This window comes from Mytilus galloprovincialis, chromosome 7, assembly GCF_965363235.1.
Source record: "Mytilus galloprovincialis chromosome 7, xbMytGall1.hap1.1, whole genome shotgun sequence".
NCBI lineage: Eukaryota > Metazoa > Mollusca > Bivalvia > Mytilida > Mytilidae > Mytilus > Mytilus galloprovincialis.
The window spans coordinates 53142554-53166797 of NC_134844.1; the positions used below are offsets into that span (position 1 = coordinate 53142554).

At 32.6% G+C, this 24244-nt stretch overlaps 1 protein-coding gene across 1 annotated transcript; it reads right to left on the reverse strand.

Moving 5' to 3' along the window:
* Positions 1 to 24244, reverse strand: LOC143084216 (uncharacterized). The gene is made up of 4 exons (XM_076260628.1): positions 24206 to 24244; positions 9105 to 9274; positions 6295 to 6372; positions 1 to 4 (listed from the first exon to the last, which is right to left on the reverse strand). Exons 1-4 carry the CDS (start codon positions 24242 to 24244, stop codon positions 1 to 3), a joined length of 291 nt encoding a protein of 96 aa, XP_076116743.1.

Genomic DNA, 24244 nt, shown 5'->3' on the forward strand with positions numbered 1-24244 from the left:
TCAACTGAAATAAAATATCATTGTATTTCATGAACATCATTAATTTGTTTAAACAAGAATACATCTATTATATGAAATTCTATATTTAAAATTAAACCATTTTATCTCTTTAAATAAATTTATAATAGGTATTAGTATTGGTGTATCAGGTTTAATCATTGCAACTCTTTTCTTCACTAATGAGATTTTTTTTTAATTCGGCTGTCGTTTAGATTGTGAAAAAGGAAACGTGTAATTTTGACCAGAGTACTATGTTTTATTTTTTGTGATTATGAGATCCTTCTGTCATATGAAATTCTCAGATGGAACTTTGACCAAGTTGTTTAAATCTAAAATATATTTTGTAAAACACGGCCTGAAACTACATGTTGACTGCACAAAAAAACATCGAGACTATTTGTTAGCAACATATAAAAAATTAATGAAAAGCTGTATGAACATTCACTTCATTAGGCATCATTGCAAGATTGGTAGTACACTCTGTTCTTTAAAGTCTATTTATTTATTCAATTGTTTACTGTAGATGTTATTTTCTTTCGTTAACTGCTACCAACACCTATGGCAGTTTACCTTTAAAAAAGGAACAGAAACACAGAACATCATTATTATTTTTTTTAACCGCAATGCCTCATCCAGTAGAATCTCGTTTGTCAGTTTATTAAGATCTTGTAAATGTTTGACAAACTTATTGATATCTAAACAAAATTCATTAAATCGCAGAACGACTAATCTAAATGCATATTTCTTAACATGACGTTGCCGACGATTTTTAATTAAATTTGTTTCTTTTATGAAAACTTTTAGGAGTTTTGAGTCCTCAATGCTCTTCAACTTCGTACTTTTTTGGATTTTTTTACATTTTTTGATTCGAGCGTCACTTATGAGTCTCTTGTAGACGAAACGCGCGTCTGGCGTAGATATAAAATTCAATCCTGGTTTCTATGGTTAGTTTTTTCACCCTCGTGACTTTCCTCGCAAGTGAAACTAAAGTTCATTCTTAAATATATATAAATATATACAACTCGTCTAAACATCAACCCAACAATGTTAGATCTGTAAATTTGCTTTCGCAAATTTTTGGTTCTTCCCTCGCCGGGATTCGAACCCATGCTACTGTGATATCGTGACACCAAATCGCCTGCACTGCAGCCGTCCCGCTAGACCACACGACCACCTGGGCTCCCTGGGTTGATGTTTAGACGAGTTGTATATACATTATGTACACAGCCATGTATCACCATCATTGATGGCGATCCGATGGATACATCTGTTGTAGGGTTGTCACTGACTCAGACGTACTTATGAATATATATATATATATATATATATATATATATATATATATATATATATATAAATAGATTGCCTAACAATGTAATTTTAACACACTATTTAGTATGAAAATATAAGAATGTTTAAAATATTTACAAAATGATGAAAATAAACGCAATATTTCGCTAGACCAACTAGCTTTATCAAGCGTGCATCTATCCAGGTGAAATCGGATGTAGATAATAAGAAACTTTTGCAGCTCAACGTCTATGTTGCCCTGAACTGCCTTTAAAATAAGAAAATTTTGCAGCTCAATGTCTATGAGCTCCTGCATTAAGCTGCTTTGAAAATAAGAAAATTTTGCAGCTCAATGTACATGTTGCACTTGGATTTAGCTACCTTAAAAATACATAATTGGTAGTTGAAGTTAGCAACGTCCATTGGCCAATATTACGGGATAAAAAGGACGATGCTTTGTTTTAAATTATTCTTTATCTTTCCTGTATCTTTTTTCGTCTTTTTCGTTAAGACCATCAGGTTCTAAAGTGTGGAGTTGGTGGATCCAAAAGTGTTCTCTTCTCCTTCTCGCCGTGGTGTCCCATTCAGTGTTGACTTCAATAATTTGGAAAGTGAAATTATCAAAAGGATGTTTCGTTTAACGAAGATGTCTTGTGAGAGGACAGTTTTTGTTGGTTTTGTACGCTGAACGATGGTTATTGAGCCGAATATTAAATTTGTCCATTGTTTCTCCCACATACTGAATGCCACAAGTGTCACATGTTAATATATAAATTGAGTTCTTCGTTTTACAGTTGGAATTAGAGTAGATGGTATAATTTTGTTTAGTAACGGAGCTGATGAAAGAACTGCTTGTATTGGCAGCACATTTTTAAAATCAAGATGGTAAGTGAGTACAAGGGGTGTTCTGTTAGCTGCTTTATTCTTATCTTTGTACTTTTAAAAGAAGTTCTTGGATACAATAACAACATTATTGATAGTGCTTTCGAAAGAGCAAACAAAACTAGTCGCCAAGAACTTCTTGAGTACAAAAATAAGAATAAAGCAGCTAACAGAACACCCCTTGTACTCACTTACCATCCTGATTTTAAAAATGTGTCATCCATTGTTCAGAAGCATTGGAAAATTATAGAAAATGATTTAAATCTAAAAAAAAAGTATTTTCTTCACCACCAGTCATGGCCTTCAGAAGACCTAAAAACATCCGTGACAAATTAGTGACATCTGTATTAGCAAAGCAGCCTAATCCATCGCCCGGTTGCTACAAACAATGTGGTCGAAGGAATTGTTTGTGTTGTAAAGCTGCCAATACAAGCAGTTCTTTCATCAGCTCCGTTACTAAACAAAATTATACCATCTACTCTAATTCCAACTGTAAAACGGAGAACTCAATTTATATATTAACATGTGACACTTGTGGCATTCAGTATGTTGGTAAAACAATGGACAAATTTAATATTCGGCTCAATAACCATCGTTCAGCGTACAAAACCAACAAAAACTGTCCTCTCACAAGACATCTTCGTTAAACGAAACATCCTTTTGATAATGTCACTTTTCAAATTATAGAAGTCAACACCGAATGGGACACCACGGCGAGAAGGAGAAGAGAAAACTTTTGGATCCACCAACTCCACACTTTAGAACCTGATGGTCTTAACGAAAAAGACGAAAAAAGATACAGGAAAGATAAAGAATAATTTAAAACAAAGCATCGTCCTTTTTATCCCGTAATATTGGCCAATGGACGTTGCTAACTTCAACTACCAATTATGTATTTTTAAGGTAGCTAAATCCAAGTGCAACATGTACATTGAGCTGCAAAATTTTCTTATTTTCAAAGCAGCTAAATGCAAGAGCTCATAGACATTGAGCTGCCAAATTTTCTTATTTTAAAGGCAGTTCAGTGCAACATAGACGTTGAGCTGCAAAAGTTTCTTATTATCTATATCCGATTTCACCTGGATAGATGCACGCTTGATAAAGCTAGTTGGACTAGCGAAATATTGCGTTTATTTTCATCATTTTGTACATATTTTAAACATTCTTATATTTACATACTAAAAAGTGTGTTAAAATTACATTGTTAGGCAATCTATAATTTTATTTGTGTAATTGAATTAATCTCTGTACTGATTAATCCACACTCCCATAGATTTGTATGTCATGTGCTGCTATTTATAGGCACTTATATATATATATATATATCACGATTTGATTGAGCTACAATACTCTTCTTAATTTCTTATTACACCACACAATTATTAAACACATGTGTTGATTTACTTACATTTAACTGAAATTGACATGCTGTCAGCAATTATCTCTGTGTACACTGTGCAATATGAAATAGAATAATGAATTTTAGAAATTCATTGTGATACTGTTTCACATGCACATGACAGGTGGCTCTTTTTATATTTTTTAAAACAAATGTTTTGACAGCCTAAATAAAGTCAAAAGTCTGGGAATGAGTCGTTAGAGTTTATATTTCACAAAAATACGTAACAGTTTCTTTGACTAATAGTTATAAATGATACACACATAATATTACCATGTACCCTAACACAATTTCTTCGCCTGTGTAGTGATTCCTACTCGTTACGTCACAAAAGGCTTTCATATACATTTTCGGTGTCATGGAGTCTGCTAATCAAGAACGACTGTGCAGTAATCGTATGAATAGTTAAAAAAATACACGATTGCTTTGTTGCTAATAAAGCCGTTTAAATTATCAAAATGTTCTGTAGATTCATTTATTTCCGTGCATATCAATTTTTTGTGGATTGTTGAAAACTTACATATTCGTGTATGTTTGAATTCGTGGTTTTTGCCAATCTCTCTATACAAAGCATATTGTAAAAATGTAATTCGTTGAACATTTGAATGCGTAGTTCACCTGTGCCCACGAAACCCACGAAAATTCGTATTCAACGAATAATAATGAATCCACAATATACAACCTTGTCAAAGCAGTCTTCAAACATGTATTGGATACCTTAACTACATATGTATCCATACACCTAACGGTATATTGCTAACACAAATGTTATCAAAAATGTTATTGATAGCTATTGTTTTTGTGTTTCTCTGTCCTATGTGTTCTCCCATTTATTTGTATTGTAGTCCTGTCATGTAATGTTGTCATTTTAAAGTTATATTTAACTTTGCCATAAAAGTGGTTTGGCTAGCCACAAAACTAGGTTCAACTCATCTTTTTCCTCTTAAAATGCCCTGTACCAAGTCAGGAAAATGGCCATTGTTATATCATAGCCCGTTTCTGTGTGTGTTACATTTTAATGATGTCTTTCTATTGTGTCGTAGTTCTCCTCTTATATTTAATGTGTTTCCCACAGTTTTAGTTTGTAACCCGGAATTGTTTTTTTTTCTAAATCGATTGATGAATTTCGAACAACGGTATACTACTGCTGCCTTTATTTGTCAGCAATCAAAGCCGAGCTGCAAAGTTTTTGTAAAACAGCATATTCTAGAGGTGGCGTGAATCGGATGTGGATAATAAAAAAATCCAAAGATATTTTAGAGTACATACAACATGCACAATCTAAAACTATTTCATTTTGAAAAAGTATTAAACCAATTGACTTTTCTACACTTTACTCAAATATTCCTCATTCCAAACAAAAAGACAAACTGAAAGAGTTGGTATTGTTTTGTTTCATAAAAAAAGAATGACCAATGTAGATATAGTTAACTTGTCTTAGTAAAATAAACTCTGATTGGTCATTCTAACAACAAATTCTCTAAAACTGACATTATTATGATGTGTGATTTCTTGATTGACAACATATTTGTTACGAAAGCAAAGAAATTAACAATATCCATTAACTCTCCATTTCACTATATAAAGATGAAGTTCTTAAACTAAATAAAATGTTGTGACCATGTTGAACGCATCTATCTCATCGAACTAGAGATAACGTATACAACAGATACAGTGAAATCTGCCTCATATCTTGACTTACATCTATAAATTGACAACGAGGGTGAATTGAAAAAAAAATTTCACCACGAAATAAATGATTTCAGATTTCCAATTGTGTATTCGATTTCTATGTAGCAACGTTCCAGCAGCGCATGTATACGAAATACATATCTCCCAGTTAAAGCAATATTCACGGGATTGTATTTCATATCACTATTTCCCTGATAGAGGGTTGCTGCTCACAAGGAAGCTAATAAATCAAGTAAGCCAAATGTTAAAATGGAAATCATCCATTCGTAAATTTTACGGACGCCATCACGAGTTGGTTGATAGTTATGGAATAGCCGCTTCACAGATGATATTGGAATTGTTCCTTTTGTTGTAACTACAATCCCTTCCCTTTTCATGAATGTTACCTACCGAGTTAGACTATAAACCTAGTCTTTAATAACACGAGCAACGAGCAATGTGAATCATGATTTGCTGGGTATACCATTCTGGAGCACCTGAGATGACCCCGAGGTTTTGGTGGGGTCCGTGTTGCATAGTCTTTAGTGTTCTATGTTGTGTATTGTGTACAATCTTATGTTTGTTTGCCTTTTTCTTTTTTGGTCATGGAGTTGTCAGTATATTTTCGATCTATGAGTTTGAAAGTCCCTCTGTTATTTTTTGCCTCTCTCTTGTATCCTGATTCTAAAAGTAATGCCGACAAATGGCTAAAATGTAGCCTTTTTATCTATCATAAAAGGATGTCACAAATAAAGTTTGAAATTACTTGTATTACTGAAAAGAAGATATTAAAATTGTTATTTCTATACATATATTTTCATTCGATTACAGTCGTATGTAGACGTTTGAATAGTATCACACACTTACTTGTTCAGTGAAATCGAAATATCCTTTCGAATATTTGTACTATCTTAATAACATGTAATATATTTATTATGATAAATCTAAACTCACTCTGTGAAAAGCGCACACGAGTTGATATGGGACTATATATTATTGCTGGCTTATGTGAAAGGTAATATTGTTCCCAAGGACATCCGAAAAAATTGTGCATGTTGTGTGTGTCAAGAACCATTAGCCAGCCTGCATCAGTTGGACAACCACCCCACACCGAGTTTATATAAAAACTCCTATAAATGTTCAGAAATCCTTGAATTCTGTATATAAAAAAAATAATCACGAATTCATACATTATCATGATTTATATGCACATGTTAGTACATAAAATGAAGAGATAAAACGTAACGATAATAGTTGTGGGGATTATTATATATACTGCCTTTCAAAATAAAAAAAAAAACACCAATTCTTCGAACATTTCATAATTCATTTTAAATCCTGTATTTGTACAGTAAATAGTTATCAAAGGTACCAGGATTATAATTTAGTACGCAAGACGCGCGTTTAGTAAAATTGCCGATTACTAGATGATAAATAATAGTTATAGTCTCGTTTGATGTAACAGAATATAACCTAGCCAAGTGACGATGTCCAACAATAAGAAGAGCTTGAATGAATTTCAGTATGCACTTTGGAAGAAACCACATAATTGCACCCATTTAGATAAGCAGAAAATGCTAGCTGATGCTTCTCAATGGGACTGATCCCACAGGCATACGATATATTGATAACACTAATGAGTATGACTTGTGTCACATTTCTTTTAAGATCTGCTAGACTCCCGGAACAATTAGATCAATTCAGTTTTGTTAGGATTTGTTTTGAGTTTTGTTTTTTTCTAAGATGTGTTTTGCTAACTGTTATTTGTCTTTTTATATTTTTTCCTTTTTTTTACCATGAAAATGTCAGTTTGGTTTCGTCTTGTGAGTATGAATATACCTTTTTGATAAAATACATCACCAATGCATTATATGCATGTCTAAAATATGTGCTCAATGTTATCATTATCACCATTGCAGAAAATACATTTGTCTGTTTGATTAAACTCAATTTTAAATAGCTAGAAATTTAAGTTCCCATAACTCTAATTATAATTCTATATTGTAATCAGAAAAGTTTGATTATTTGTGGTGTTCAGTTCATTGCCTGCTCCAACAGTGACATCAGTTGGGTTTCCTTGCTTAAATATATTTACCTTACGTCCAGTGTATATGCGGTAACAATAGTTATCAAAAGTATCAGGATTATGATTTAGTACGCCAGACGCGCGTTTCGTCTACATAAGACTCATCAGTGACGCCCATATAAAAAAAGTTATAAAGCCAAACAAGAACAAAGTTGAAGAGCATTGATGATTCAGAATTCCAAAAGGTTGTGCTAAATACGGCTAAGGTAATCTATCCCTGGGAAACAAAATTCTTAGTTAAAAAAATTTAAGTTTTGTAAACACCGAAGTGCTGACTACTAGGTTGGTGATACCCTCGGGGACGAAACGTCTACCAGCAGTGGCATCGACCCAGTGGTATAAATAGTTATCAAAGGTACCAGGATTATAATTTAGTACGCCAGACGCGCGATTCGAATACATAAGACTAATCAATGACGCTCATATCAAAATGATACATATCAAAATATTTCAAGCGTCGATTGATGAATAACGAATGTCTAACCATGGTTTATTACAATATTCGTAAACCATAAGTATTAAGAGACAATGAAAGCCAATAAATGGAATATTTAGCATCCAATGAAATATTGAATAAATAATCGTAATAATATCAAGCACATAAAACAAATAATACATATTTTGGTTACAAATAACACAATGGTTCTTTTTAAATTTATGTAATAATTTGATTTTGCTTATTCATATGAATTAGAAATGTAGTTAACTACAAAATTGATCACTTTCACAACTTTAACAATTAGATTCCTTCATAATTTGCAACATATTAATTCATTTAGACATTCGTACTTTATAAAGCCAATATGCAGTTTTGATTACTAGTATAATTACGAGCCAATCCGGAACGTCAGAAATTGCATAACGTTAGCAATGTGATGGTATATGTTGCAGAGTATTAACTGCTAAAGAGTGTTAGTCTTAATATTTAATAATGGTGAAATACTTTGGTTAGACTTTAAACCTAGGTATTAAGTATTTTTATATGCAATTTATGGATTATGTATTGCAGGAAATCCCCTGTCAGAAGAAATTTTCATGGATCAGTTAAATAAGCATTTGAATGTCTGCCTTGATAAAATAACGAGAGATTTAAATGTTAATCTGTTCGTATAAATTCATCAAATATTGAATGAACTTATACACACTTTTAATCTGAAAAACTGATTACAGAACATATACGTCAATAGGCATAATATGGTTAATATCTCATGTAAATGAAATGGCATTTGTAGATGTCATCAAAGTTGATAGAAAAATTAGCGATCATGATGTTACATCATCATTTTAATTACCCCATTCAATCTAAAACCAAAGATTATAGAAGAGATTCTTGAATGCATTAAAGGGAACACTCGGATTTACTAATAAAATATTTCGATTAGAATTTGCGTTTATTGGCATCTGCAGATATTGATTACATTACGGATTCAACATTTAGAGTTCTCAATTCAGTAAATATTACCGCATATGATAAACCTTAATAAATTCGCAAATAAAATAATAAGATACGACCGTTTACACTAGAAAGATAAATAAGAACAATCATCTGCAGGTTTGAAAATGCTAACCAAAATTATATTTACATTTTTCAAATAATTTTTAATCGATAAATCAATAATACTTATGCCTTTTTTGAGACTATTTTAGATATAACTTGTGGCATTTTAAACTAAAATAATCTAGTTTTTTTTCTGTAGTCAATCTTGATATTGATACACGTGAAAAATTGCACTGAAATGAAAAACATGATATTTTTATTTGAATAAATGGACATACCCATAAATTGAAAATACATTTGTTGGTACATTGCTTGTTGAATTCTGTAAATCTGTATAGCTTGAATTTTGTAACCGTTCTTTGAGAAACCAGTCAGTCTTGTTACTTTCTTTTCCATCAAATAGGAAGTATGCAACCTCTGTTCCATTTTTGTGGATGGCCAATCGAACCTTTTTTTCAAAATTATTTATATAAATTGAATAATTGAATAGTGCGGACTAATATGATTATAGCAAATTGATATGATTGAACTGAAAGCATTGTTATTAATTTATAAAAGTCTTCAAAGGAACCTCCTCAAAAGTAAAAGTACACTATCTAAAGAGTAAAATAACAAAAATTCCGAACTTGAAAGAAAAGTTAATATGGGAAGTCCCTTATCAAATGGCAAAATTGAAAACATAATTACAACGTACGAATAGAATATTCATTTGTTTGAAATACATCTTATTTATTCAAAAATAAACTGGCAACACCAAGACCAAAATTAAAAGTCAAAATGGGAAGTACCTCATCAAATGGCAAAATTGAAAGCCTAAATAAACCATACGAATACAAGACTCATCCGTTTGAAATATTTCTTATTTATTCAAAAATAAACTTGCAAAACCAAGACCAAAATTAAAAAAAAACAAATAACAGTCCGTATACCTGAAATAACACACACAACTAAGGACTGAGCAACATAAAATACACCAAAACCACCTCTTTCTGTATCATATGCCCTTAATATGCGCCATTTTGTATAACTTTGAAATATCGTGAAACACAAATATAGTGTATATGCTTGGCGTTTACACTTTCAAACGTACTTGAAATATAGATATGTATGGACTAAATTTTAAAATTAAAAGTTAAAATGAAAATTGAAAAAAATACCAAGTTGAACATTTGTGTTGTTATGTAAGAAGTATGTTTTAAGAACTTCTCATTTCTCTCGGACACAATTTGTAGGAGCTTATATGTTTTCAAAGATATGAAATAGTTTTGTGAAACATCTGTATATCTTGCAAACCTGTTTATGAAGGCAACATTTAATGTTTCATTTCAAACATATCATTTCATTTTTTTCTATTTTTCAAGTTGAATGTGTGTGTTGGTGCATCGATCTTATTATTTCATATATTTGATACTGCTACATGAGTAATACCAGAGGGACAGTAAGACTCGTAAATCGAAAATAAACTGACAACGCCATGGCTAAAAATGAAAAAGACAAACAGACACACAATAGTACACATGACACAACATAGAAAACTAAAGATTAAGCAACATTAAACCCACCAAAAACTAGGGGTGATCTCATGTGCTCTGGAAGGGTAAGCAGATCCTGCTCCAAAATTGACACCCGTCGTGTTGCTCATGTTATAACAAATCCGGTAAATAGTATAATTCGCTTGGTCACATTCATGAAAGGGTAGGAGATTGTAGTTACGAAGTAAGGAATATATCCGATATTATGTGTGAAACGAGTATTCCATAAGGGTCAACCAACTCGTGATGTCGTCTGTAAAATTGACGAAGGGATTATTTCAACTTCACCATTTGAAACTCTTGGTTTAATAGCTTCCTTGTGAGCAACAACCCTCTATCAAGAAATTCATGATAGAAAACACAAGCATGGGAATATCGTATACATTGGAAGATATATACCCCGTATGAAGGTGCTACTGGATTGTTGGAACTTAGAAATGGAAAGTTCACAATTGGAAAGCTGAAATCATCTCTTTTGTCGTGAAGTTTATTTCAACCGACTTAACTGTATCTGTTGTATCTTTTATCGCTAGTTCGATGGGATAGATGTGTTCAACATAGTCACCAAATTTTGATTGAATTATTTAATGAGAGAACATCATCTATTTAGCGGAAGAAGTTCCTGTATGAATTCAGCCTCAAAATAATAAAGAAACAAGTCGGCAAGAAGAGGGGCACAGATGGTTTCAATTGGAGAATGCCGACAGTCTGTTGAAAAACACGTCCTCCGAACGTAACACATATGTTGTCAATCAAGAATTCAAGCATCTTGATAATGTTTCAGAGAATTTTTTGTTTGAATCAGAGTGATCCTTTACAAAGTAGGATTTATCCCTCCTTGAGACAAGATACTTGTATCTACGTTGGCAATTCTTTTTTATGAAACAAAGCAATATCAACTCTTTCAATTTGTCTTTTAGTTTGGAAAGTGGAATACTTGTGTAAAGTGTAGAAAAGTCAAATGTGTTAATACTATATATAACATGTACCTGAACAATTCCGACTGAAGTCCATTTATTAACAATTTCCTATTTGAAATGTTCTTGGATTGGTTTCGTTAGAGACTGTGCTTGTGCGTTGTCAACATTCAAAACACTGTCGCCAGTGTAGAGGTCATACACATTTCCAGGACCTGAATAATAAATCAAAGAGATAGATAAATGATTAACATACTAATTCAGGTAGCACTCAATAATGAGATATGTAGTCTCACAATTTGGTCCATGTTTTTTTTACAAAAATAAAAAAAAAAGTGTGCAATAAAATTCATTTTCTGATAGCCGAAATTATTATAGCCTTCATACATGTTGTGAGTTTATCGGAACTTCAAGTATTATGGGCTATTTTCATATGACCCTTGGTATTGTCATATCCGTTATGAGGTAGCTGTTAATGCTTGAAATTGCAGAAACCAATGAGGCGTTTAATAAGTGGTTTAATAGCATATACTAAAATGCTCTTGCAAATCAGATGTTTGAGTCGTACCCATTACGAAGAAAATTTGTCACATTGGTGTAAGTAATCAAGACATTGATTAATGATAGTTATCATGATAACGATGGTGTAAGATGACAGCCTTTTTATACGACCGCAAAAATTAAAAAAAAATTTGCTCGTATATTGGTATCACTAAGACATTTTGTTTTCGCACTCTAACTTTAGTAAAAGTAATTAGATATCTATGAAATTTAAACGCAAGGTTTCATTAAAGGAAGGTTGGGATTAATTTTGGGAGTTTTGGTCCCAACAATTTAGGTAAAAGGGGCCAAAAGGGGCCCAAATAAGCATTTGTCTTGGTTTTCGCACAATAACTTTAGTATAAGTAAACGTTCATTATCACTGAACTAGTATATATTTGTTTAGGGGCCAGCTGAAGGACGCCTCCGGGTGCGGGAATGTCTCGCTGCATTGGAGACCTGTTGGTAACCTTCTGCTGTTGTTTTTTCTATGGTCGGGTTGTTGTCTCTTTGACACATTCCCCATTTCCATTCTCAATTTTATTAGAAATCTATGAAATTTTAACATAAGGTCTATGACCACAAAAGGAAGGTTGGGATTGATTTTGGGATTTTTTGTCCCAACGAATTAGGGGCCAAAAGGGTCCAAAATTAAACTTTGTTTGATTTCATCAAAAATTGAACTATTGGGGTTCTTTGATATATCAAATCTAACCGTGTATTTAGATTCTTAATTTTTGGTTCCGTTTTCAAATTGGTCTATATTAAGGTCCAAAGGGTCCAAAATTAAAATTAGTTTGATTTCAACAAAAATTGAAATCTTGGGGTCCTTTGATATGCTGAATCTAAACATGCACTTAGTTTTTTGATTATGGGCTCAGTTTTCAAGTTGGTCCAAATCGGGGTCCAAAATTAAACTTTGTTTGATTTCAATAAAAATTGAATATATTGGGTTCTTCAATATGCTGAAGCTAACCATGTATTTAGATTTTTAATATTTAGGACCGGTTATCAAATTGGTCCAGATGGAGGTCTAAAGGGTCCAAAATTGAACTTTATTTGATTTTCATCAAAAATTAAATTATTGGGGTTCTTTGATATGATGAATCTAACCATGCATTTAGATTTTGGATATTGGAATACCACAAAGGGATGGTAAGAATTGTCTTTGAGAGTTATGGCTCAAACCGTTATGGAATAAGGTGCAAAAAAGGGGAAAAAGGGTTTCCAGGTTAATGGACAATAACTTAAATACAAAACATAGTTTAAAAGCAGTGTAAGGTTTGTATTTGAAACTCATTTTAATATCTCACCTAAACTGATCTTAAATTATGTATATTGGAAATTTGCCAAAAACTTTATTTTAATGAACTTCATTGGAAATTTGCCAATAGAAAAATGTTGCATTGGAGTTATCTTTCTTTGTCCAGAATAGTAGTTAAATCAACTTAAATCATGACATTTTATATTTTATGATGTATTTTTAAAAAAATGAGTAGTTATTGTTGAAAACTCCCTTAGAAATTTGACTTGAGATCATTTTTGGAATAAGGGAAAGGGAGAGGGGAAAAAAATTGGTGGGGTTCATTTTTTCATATTTCAGATTTCAGAAATGAAAAAGAAAATTTCTTCAAATATCAAAGGATTAATATTCAACAGCATAGTGAATTGCCCAGAAGCAAAAAAAAAAAAAAAAACATTTTTAGACCACATTCATTCTGTGTCATAAACCTATGATGTGTCAACTATTTAATCACAATCCAAATTCAGAGCTGTATCCAGTTTGAAATTTGTGTCCATACTAGCCCCAACCGTTAAGGGTTCGACCTCTGCGGTCGTACAAAGCTGTGCCCTGCAAGCATCTGGTTTAAGGTTGACCGCATTCGAAAAGTTCAATTTGCAAAATGTTGTCTGTTGTGATTTAAAAACTGAAATTTTTGATTGAATAGATGCATCTAGCTTAGGGCTAAATCCCGATTCATACAAGTTAAGTTGGAAAGTTCAAGTTTACAACTTGCAGAAAGTGTTAAAAGTCGGCTTAGTACAATTTTGTTAAAAATAAGTTTGGTGTTCATTGATGGAAATGAGTTATTATCGCTACTTGATAATTAAGAATAGGGACTAAAACTTCTTTCATTTTCACAATTCTGAATTCCAACATCTTGCAGATTAAGAAAAAAAATCAAATTTAAGATAAATTTCTTTTTTAGCATCCATTTATTAAACTCATCTTAAATTGGTTAGTATTAATGTTGCAATTGATATAATGGGGAGCAATTCTAAAGCCTAATGAACAATTAAGTCAGAAAAAGTGAGGATGCTTTGTTTCAATGAAACACACATGACACACATGTTCACCTAGGTGTAGATTTCACTTCTGAAATAGGTTTATGGTTAATGGTTAAAAGCTGAAAGATAAGTTATTTGGGCCTCTCAGAATGTTTTACTAGCCTTATCTCTACATAATCTTTCTTATGTGCACACCTGCATACAGGGTTTCATATGGGTTCTGTGAAGGGGAATCATATTTTTATAACTATTTACTGGTTTCACAAAAAGTTCAATTGTTCAAAACAATGTTAAATTCTACACTCTTCAATTTTCATAGTTAAAAATATACACTTTAAGAAATTAAGAAGGCCAAACTATGACCTCTTTTAAAATGTAATTGTTAAAACATTTGTTTACACAAGTCAAATGCTATATATACATGTACATGTTAAAGCTGATGGAAATGGCCAAATATTTACATTACTCCATAAAATATGGAATAGAATAGAACAGATTTTATTATGTAAACATGTGCCCATTAATTATTTCTGACTTGGGCACTTAGGAGCATTGTAAAACTTGAAAACTACAAAGGAGAAGACTTTATGAATTTCATGAAAATCAATTTATTTAAAAATTCTACAAAAAATAGGAAGTTTTATTTGAAATTTTAATTGTTACTTTTTAACAACATAATGTGTGAAAAATTGATTGAAAGTTACATTAAAAATAATTTATTACAGCAAAGTTTTGTTCACACCCGGTAAAAACATGCAATGAAGAACTATATCTATTGCTTTCCCTTTTAATTGTGGTACTTTTCTTCTCAGTTTTGTATTTAAATGCCCCAAAATAATGTCACCAACGAACGCAAACTTCCAGTTATAAGTCTGACCATTCAAAGTGTCTAGTTCTTCATGAAATATTACAGAAAAAAACAGCAGTAATAAACATTTATTTAATGATAAGAAAATAAAATGTGTGCAGTAAAAAACTTTTATGTATTAAATAAACACTTTCTTGTTTGTTTTCCCTTTGAGAACCTCAAATATTTCCCTTAAAATATTACCCCTTTTTCATGTTAATATACACACAACATTATGACTATAAATCAATTTTTCATATACAAGAAAATGGCCATTAAATGATTATACATGTGCTATTGCTTAAAATGATATATATCATAAATGTTATCTGAAGAGTTCTTTTTATACGACCGCAAAAATTGAAATTTTTTTGATCGCATATTGGTATCACGTTGGCGTCGTAGTCGTCGTCGTCGTCGCCGCCGCCGCTGTCGTCGTCCGAAGACATTTGGTTGTCGCACTCTAACTTTAGTAAAAGTAAACAGAAAACTATGAATTTAAACACAAGGTTTATGACAAAAAAAGGAAGATTGGGATTGATTTCGGATGATTTGGTCCCAACAGTTTAGGAATTAGGGACTAAAAAGGGCCCAAATAAGCATTTTTCTTGGTTTTCGCACAATAACTTTAGTATAAGTAAATAGAAAACTATGAAATTTTAATATAAGGTCTATGACCACAAAAGGAAGGTTTGGATTGATTTTGGGAGTTTTAGTCTCAACAGTTTAGGGATAAGGGGCCAACAACAGGTCCCAAATAAGCATTTCTCTTGGTTTTTGCACATAACTTTAGTATAAATTAATAGAAATCTATGAAATTTTAACACAAGGTTGATGACCACAAAGGTAAGGTTTAGATTAATTTTGGGAGTTTTGGTCAAAACGAATTAGGGGCCAAAAGGGTCCAAAATAAAACTTTGTTTGATTTCATCAAAACATAAATTATTGGGGTTCTTTGATTGGCCAAATCTAACCGTGTATTCGAATTCTTAATTTTTGGTCCTGTTTTCAAATTGGTCTACATTAAGATCAAAAGGGTGAAAAAGTAAACTTTGTTTGATTTCAACAAAAAATTAATATATGCCGGGATCTTCAATATGCTGAATCTAAGAGGGTTTGGATGGGGTTAAATGATTAATGCCCTTAAAGAATGAAGATTAGAGAATAACAGGCAAAAAAAAAATGAAGATTAGTGAAAAAAGGAGTTATTTTTTTGAAGATTTGAGAAAAAAGGGGTTAATTATTTGAAGATTAGAGAAAAAAGGGGAGAAAATTAAATGTTTACAGAATAACAGACCCCCATCCAGACCCTCATCTAACAATGTTTTTAGATTTTTAATATTTGGGCCTGGTTATCACATTGGTCCACATTGAGGTCTAATGGGTCTAAAATTGAACATTCTTTCATCAAAAATTGAATTCTTGGGGTTCTATGATATGCTGAATCTAACCATGTATTTAGATTTTGGATATTGGACCATAATAGGTAAATGTTCAATTTGATTTTTTTTTTAAAGTTTTAAAGTTTAAATCTTAGACCAAATTCATTCTGTGTCAGAAACCTTTGTTGTGTCAACTGTTTAATCACAATCCAAATTCAGAGCTGTATCAAGCTTAAATGTTGTGTCCATACTTGCCCCAATTGCTCAGGGTTCGACCTCAGTGGTCGTATAAAGTTGCGTCCTGCGGAGCATCTGGCTGTCGTTTGAATAAGTTTACATTTTTCATTTCGGGACCTTTTATAGATGGCTATGCAGTTTTGTCTTTGTTCATTGTTGAAGGCCGTACGGGTGACCTACGAATGCTTATTTCGGTGTCATTATGTCTCTTTTGAAGAGTTGTGTCATTAGCAATCATACGACATCTTCATGTTAATACATACAATTAAGACCTATCCTGATGACTTGTGTTGCAATACTGAAGACTGAACTCAATGAAACATGTAAAGTATTACTGGTATATGATATCAACGAACCGTACCCAAAATTATGGGTGATCTTAGGTATTCTGGAAAGATACGCAAATCATGTTCCACATGTGGCGTCGTTCGTGTAGCTCGTGATAGTGCGAACTCGATAATAAGTCTAATTTGGTAAGCCATATTCTGGGAAATGGGATTGTAATTGCAACATTTGGAACATTTGCATATACTTATATGCATGGGAATTCCTAAAGCTCACTTGAAATATAGTTTTCAACCAGCTAAGTAAGTTATGTGGGAGAGTCATAAAATGTTCATGTTTATCCACTAATACATTCAAGTTTGGTTTATACCAAAACATCCTACTTTTTTTAAAGATGTAGAAAAAAAAGAGGAACACAATTATCATTAATTTTGTTTGGGCCACAATATATTTTTCAATGAAAAATCTGACAAAAATGAGACATATAAGTAAAAACGTTGTTATTCTAGTAGATAATATCATATAAGAACTGGTAATAATTGAAAATTCTACTACCAGTCAAATTTGAACTTAGTTTCAACAGAAGCTTTGTGTGTTTTTCTATGCTAGAAATATATCATATAAAAAAATTAAATAAAGTAGAAGTCAATATGACAATATTGGTGCTTTTTTTTAATGATGATTGATGTGAAACATGTAATTACATTTTATGTGACTTTTATACTAGACAGAGTATACGTCCACGATCGTAAGGATCAACAAATGGATATACTGCATGCATTTCTATCTTTAAAAGATTAAAAAGGAAAATAGGGCAAGATCACATAATTATCAAAGTATTATGAACAAACTTTAACTTGCTCAAAAGGTTAATTCGCCGTGTTTATCTTGTTGTACTTATAATTAACATAAAATCCTTTGAATAATTAGAAAAAGCAAATACATTATTGATAAGATATCTAATGATTTTGATGAATGGTTATAATAATGAATGATCCACGCTAACAAATATCTGTTAAATTCATATATTTGTTTGAATTCTAATGAAATAGAAAGAACAATTAAGGAGCAAAAGTATGCGAAAAACCTTTTCTTCTTACGAGACATTTCGTTCTAATAAAGACGCTCTTTAAACAATGAACGTAGAGAATAATTTGTCGATTTGCATGTGCTTCTATATAGTCACAAACCATTTGAATTTTTTGTCTATGTTTCATGCATGTAGACACACATCTATATTCTAACCTTGGCTGAAACGTAACATGGTGTCGATAGTGTACCTGTAGATACGTTAAATTATATGTATAATACACGGACTTCTGCTTGATCATTGGCATTCAGAAATGAATGCTTCTACTAATATTAAACATTTCACAAAAAGGGCAACTACATTTTTAGACTTGATTTGACATGGGGTTAGACTAGTTCTTTTGTTGAGGTTGTTTTTTTGGAATAAACAAAAATGGTGAATGGCAATTCAAAATTTAAGCAGTTGAATCTTTAGGTGACAAACAATGCCTGATGTAAATAATTTATATAATGAACTATCACCATTGCATGAAAACGAGGCGATCAACGAGTTGTGGATTAATACTAGCTCATTAAATATGAACAAATACAGTATAAAAAGAGTAGCGTTTACGACATCCAATATCCTTTCAATATTAACTTTAATGTTTCAGATATCAGACATACTTAACCAAACATAACTTTATAAATTGCATGCGTCACAAGAACTTTTCTGGATTTACAGAAAAATCACAATGTTTGACAGCAAAGGATATCTAAGAGCCAGATAAGACAAAGAGCTAGCTATATGACTAAAAAGAACTTACAAATAGTCGGCAATTAGTTTGGGGTCAATTATGAAGATGAAACCTCCGTTTCTTAATACTTCATTAATTTGTGACCGGACAATTTAAGATTTGTTTTGGTGTAAAAATCATGTCAGTATCGAAGTACTAAAAATGAAACATAAATCATTTACTGTTTACTGTTTTGTTAAAAAAAAAATCATTACTTAAAAAAATAAATTAAAATCAAATTAGGTTGATCTTAATTTATTCAAAGATACAATTGCAACTAACTCTCCTCGTATTATAATTATTATCTTTTTATTTTATTTTAATTTATCTATGTTAAAAAAAGCAATAGTACATATATGTTCAAAACGTTAAATATGCCTACCCCCTGTTGCTACTTTGAATACCATATGCCAGTCTTCCTCGCCAACAATATTTAGTGTTAAAAGCAACTCACAAAAGCAAACCATATGCACAGTGTTCATGATCATGCAATTATATCAATATTAAGTAAAAACAAAGTAATTAGTAGTTCATGGATAAGCTTCCTCTCACATATGCCTTAGTAGAATAGTGGATGATCATTTCATCATATGAATCCGAAAAGCTCTATCGTAGCAGGTGTAAGTACAGTATACCTTATATCAATTATAATGATTGATTGAAAACATAACCATAACAACGTAAACTGTTATCTCCCTTTCTAATATAAATTTGCTATACAATTAAATTTTCCAAAAGTCGGTGAGTATAAACTTAAATCGATTGCATGCATATTGTATTGAGTAGTAAGTGTATTTACAAAATGTATTTATCTGTATTATTCGATTCCACAAGTATTTTCAATTGTAAATAACTTATGCTTGTTATATAAAAATGAAACTGTGAATTTGACCGAGTATTTCAATAATAAACGACATCTTTTGTTAATGGACGTTATTGATTAGTTAAATAACGTAGCATATATAACTAGATTAGACCTTTGTCAATTTTATATAATATTTTTCAGTGCAGACTTGCAATATATTTTACTTACACTTTAATTAGAAAACGATGCATACATGTCTTTAAAAAAGAGAATAGAATATAAAAGCTATTTGCGAATTCGTTTTAGGAGTATAAGGCTGAAGATACTTTTAAATCAATTCCAATTAACTCCTAGTGTGTTTCCCTGAAGTTTAGCTAGATTTAAAACCAGGTTTAATCCACCTTTTTCTAGAAATTTTATATGTAATGAGGAATTTAAAAATTCTTCTGAAAGAAATAATATTTCTATGGGTTCCGAGTCATGTTGGAATCCTTGGAAACACAGCTGTAGACCTTGAGGCAAAGAATGCCCTGGGTGACCCTCTATCTAACTGTGATATACCATATACTGATTTTAAATCTAATATTAGAGAATATGTTTTTAATATATTGAAAAATAAATGGAGTAAAAAAGAGGATAATAAATTGCATGAAATTAAACCTAATTTAGGCAAACCTTTTAATAATATTATGTGCAGAAAAGATCAGTGTGTTATTACTAGATGTCGTATTGGTCATACTAGAATAACACACGAGTATCTTTTAGAAAATGAAGATGAACCACAATGTGTTCCTTGCAATTGCAAGTATACTATTAAACATGTTTTATTTAATTGTATTGACTTTGCTGATATTCGTAAAAAGCATTTCAATGTCAATAATATGTATGATTTATTCAAAAATGTTCCATTTACAAATAGTGTTGCATTTTTAAAAGAAATTGGAATTTATTATAGAATATAAAACTGTTATTATATTTAAATCGTTTTTAATTTTTATTACGTTATTTTACTGTTGATTTTTATTTGTATATAATCAATTTACCTTAGTCAAGAACTTTAGTATATTGAAGGACGTTTTGTCTTATTTTAAAAATATGCTTTAAATTGTAAAAATATTCGAATTAGCTCTCGCCGCGATATAGCCTTTTTGTGCTAATGCGGCGAAAAGCAACCAACAATCAATCAATCAATCTAGAAATGAAAATGCCTCTACCAAGTCAGGTCTATAATTGTTGTTTTTCATTTGCTTGATTTGCATGAGCTTTTGATTTTGCCATTTGATTAGGGACAAGCACCAATTTTTGCATGATGGTACATTTTTTGTGTACTGAGCAGTATTAGCTATGGACCCACCGTCAAAATTCAATATGGCGGCTTATTTCAAGATGGCTGCCGTACGTTCTAAAATAATTTCCAGTATTGTACAAACCACAGTGGATTTGATGCTGAAAGCCCCAAAATCAACATATTTAAATGACTTGGTGTACTTAGCAAGATTTTGTTTTGATCTATCTTTCAAATACAAAATGGCGGCTATTTTCAAACTGGCCGCCTTGAAAAATATGCAAATTTTCATAATTGAGAATTGACCTGAATATTAGCATTTTATTGATGTATAGATTCATTTAGCATCTGTCCCAGTTCTGTCGTTTTTGATTTTGCTTGGCTTGCCATTTCATTCACAAAGTAGTATCTTTCATAAAAAGCTGTAGTAGTAGCTTTCATTAAAAGCTGCACTATCTGTTGTCTTGGGTCACACATAAAAGCTGTGATTTGGGATTTATCTGTCTTAAGATATTATTCAGTGCCTATGTTATTTCTTTAGTCGCAATATTTTGCAATTTGAGATATTATACTATGAATTGAAAATCATTTAAACTCATATCAGTGAAATGGCAGGAAAGGAGGACAACAAGGACAAGAACTTTGAAATGGTAGAAACTGAATCACTTGGGGAAATGGAGAAACCCACAGCTGAAGACGCTTTAACAGAGGACAGCTCAGAAATGACTTTTAAACAATTGTACCAAGAATTTTTAGCAGATAGAAAATCTAATGCTCAAAGAACAGTTGAGATTTACCGCAAAATAAAACAGAGCGAAGCCCGAATTTGATAAAATATGTATTGGTCTCATTACGATTCAAGCTGAACAGAAAGAGGCAAAGAATATTAATAACTAACAGATGGGAGCAATATCTCAGCAGCTTCAGCAGTCTGAAGACAGGATACACCACAAGGCTAGTGGTAATTGCTTGGCGGAATTGATGGTCAGACCAATAAGATATTCCGTGTTGTGGTGAGACGAATTGACAAACTGATAACAAATGCGGAAGGAGACACAGTTCAATTTAAAAGTGTATTTGAACAGCAGGATACCTTCCAACAACTGGCATCTGTTGTAAATAATTAGTGGACAATCGAAATAAAGAAGTAAAAATTCCTGCAATGGACACATCATCTAAACAGTAGCCAATACAAAGCAAGTTTGCCAAAAGTACACAACAAAATCCATGCCTTGGGTCTTTCCCCAATTGTAGTCCGCATGAATCATCAACCGCGCCAACTCTGTTGAAGGTGTCTTCACCTTAGGTCAAAATTCCTATGTCAGGTTTCTTGGCCCTGCATGAGACAGTTCAAACTATTCAACGACAGTCTCCATTTAAGAACATACTGTAAACCTCTAGTACTAATCAAGGATATCAGCAAAAGGCCTATGTGTCTTCTTACGCACATTTACCATCTACTGTGAGCCAATAATATTTGGTTCCGAGAAGCACACCATTACAGAAACAATTGACTGCAAGTTGATCCTATCAAGTTTCTCCAATGCTGAATGCAGTGCCTACTTACGGTATCATCCCGTCGAGTCAATGGCAAATCCCACCTTTATCACTCCAATTATGACAACCTCGTCAGCTCCTGGAGTTCTAGCAGGCTTCCCATAACAATAAGCTGACTCCACTGACCGATCCAGGAAAGGCAGAGGAAACGAAAAGAGTGTGGCAACAGCTCTTCTTCAGACTCCTCATTTTAGAGAGAATATACCCGATGGCAAGAATATCTTGGTGCAAGGGACCGCAGCCGAAGCCCACAGCTCCCAAAAATGCAAAAACTCAATTGAAGAGGATCCTTGAATTGGGAGGCGTTCATTTAACAATTTGAACGAACTGCCGGATGATGACAATGGGAAACAGGAAAAATGTGTGTAGGCCCCAGATTGCCAGGTCGATGTTGGCTTTGAGTATGCTCGCAAGGTAAACACAGATGATGATTTCAAGGCCATAAAAAACCCATTGGAGCAGCGCTTCAGCAAGAAAGACGATCAAACAAGATTGGAACCGAAGCAGTCGACCGAGGATGTAAAGAAAAAGATTCTTCATGGCATGTAAACAGTAAGATCACAAAAATACTGAACTCGGAAGAAAATCAAATCGAAAAGTCCCTAATCTAGGCAAAATCAAATGACAAAACCCATCAAAAAATAATTGACAACAACTGTCATATACCTGACTTGGTTAAGCATTTTCAAATGTAGAAAATGGTGGATTAATCCTGGTTTCATAGCGCTAAACTTCTCACTTTGTACGACAGTCTAATCAAATTCCATTATATTTACAAAGATGCGTGAAATAAACAGACATAATAAATCAAATAGTCAACATATGGGTACAGCAGTAATCATAATAGAGAGGAACCCAGAAACATTCAACAAGGCGTTAAAACAGTTGAAAACCTCAATAGCAAACTAGATTGCGATATATGAATCAAAAAGTGCCAATTATGACCATCGACAAGTCTACTTTGCTGATGGCGCAGTATCACCGACCGATAAAGAAAGTATGAGCAGTCCTTTGGATAATGAGATGCATAACCTCACACAAATTCTCACAAAACTAGCTGATGTTATGCTTTCAACTAATCAGCATAACCGTTGATTGGCCGATCAATGTAACCTCGGTTCTTCTGATCTGATTATCATGGACGATCACCAGTTTAGTGGAAGATCACCTGATCAATATGCACGTCGAAGATTTCCTGAGCAATACAATCGCGGTAGATCGCCAGATAGAAATACACCCAAGCTTAATGCCTATCGATGAGCAACACAACACCTCACTAAGCTAGAGATCATATAGTCCCTAAAGACAACGGTTATCATCTCCATCGACAAACTCCAGAAATCCCGTTTATTTCAGACAACGGTCACCTTCACCAAATACGGAGCAAATCAAAGTGCAACCCAACAATGGAATCTTAACACAGCAAAATGTCGGGTCAGCAGGCCAACGCACGATTCCAAAGTCTATCGGCCATGAAACATCACCTCATCACAAAATCGAACAGAGGCACACGGGGCCTCGTCCAATATTGTCATTAGACGAACAATTTGAAAGAGCTTAGCAGTACGAGGTATTATACATGACCAGAATGTGAGCATGATTTTTGACACTGCTGCAATGATAACTGAGAAATTAATTTCGGCAGAATCGGAGATTTTGAGACTGTAACGCTACGTGGTTTATGTTAACAGCTTGTTATTGGGAAGATTATAAAAAAACGACTCTCGACATTATTAGAGTAAACATGCAATGGGATGTGTGCAAAGAGCCATTAACAGACGATGTTATACTTAGGCTAGATATTTTGGGCACACTTAGCGCAGTGATAAAGTGATAAATACGGCATTTGTTAACAGTGGAAACGAGATTTCAACTCAGCAAGTTTGCATAAAACAAACCATCACAGTTCCACCAAACTCAGAAATAACTGTTACCAT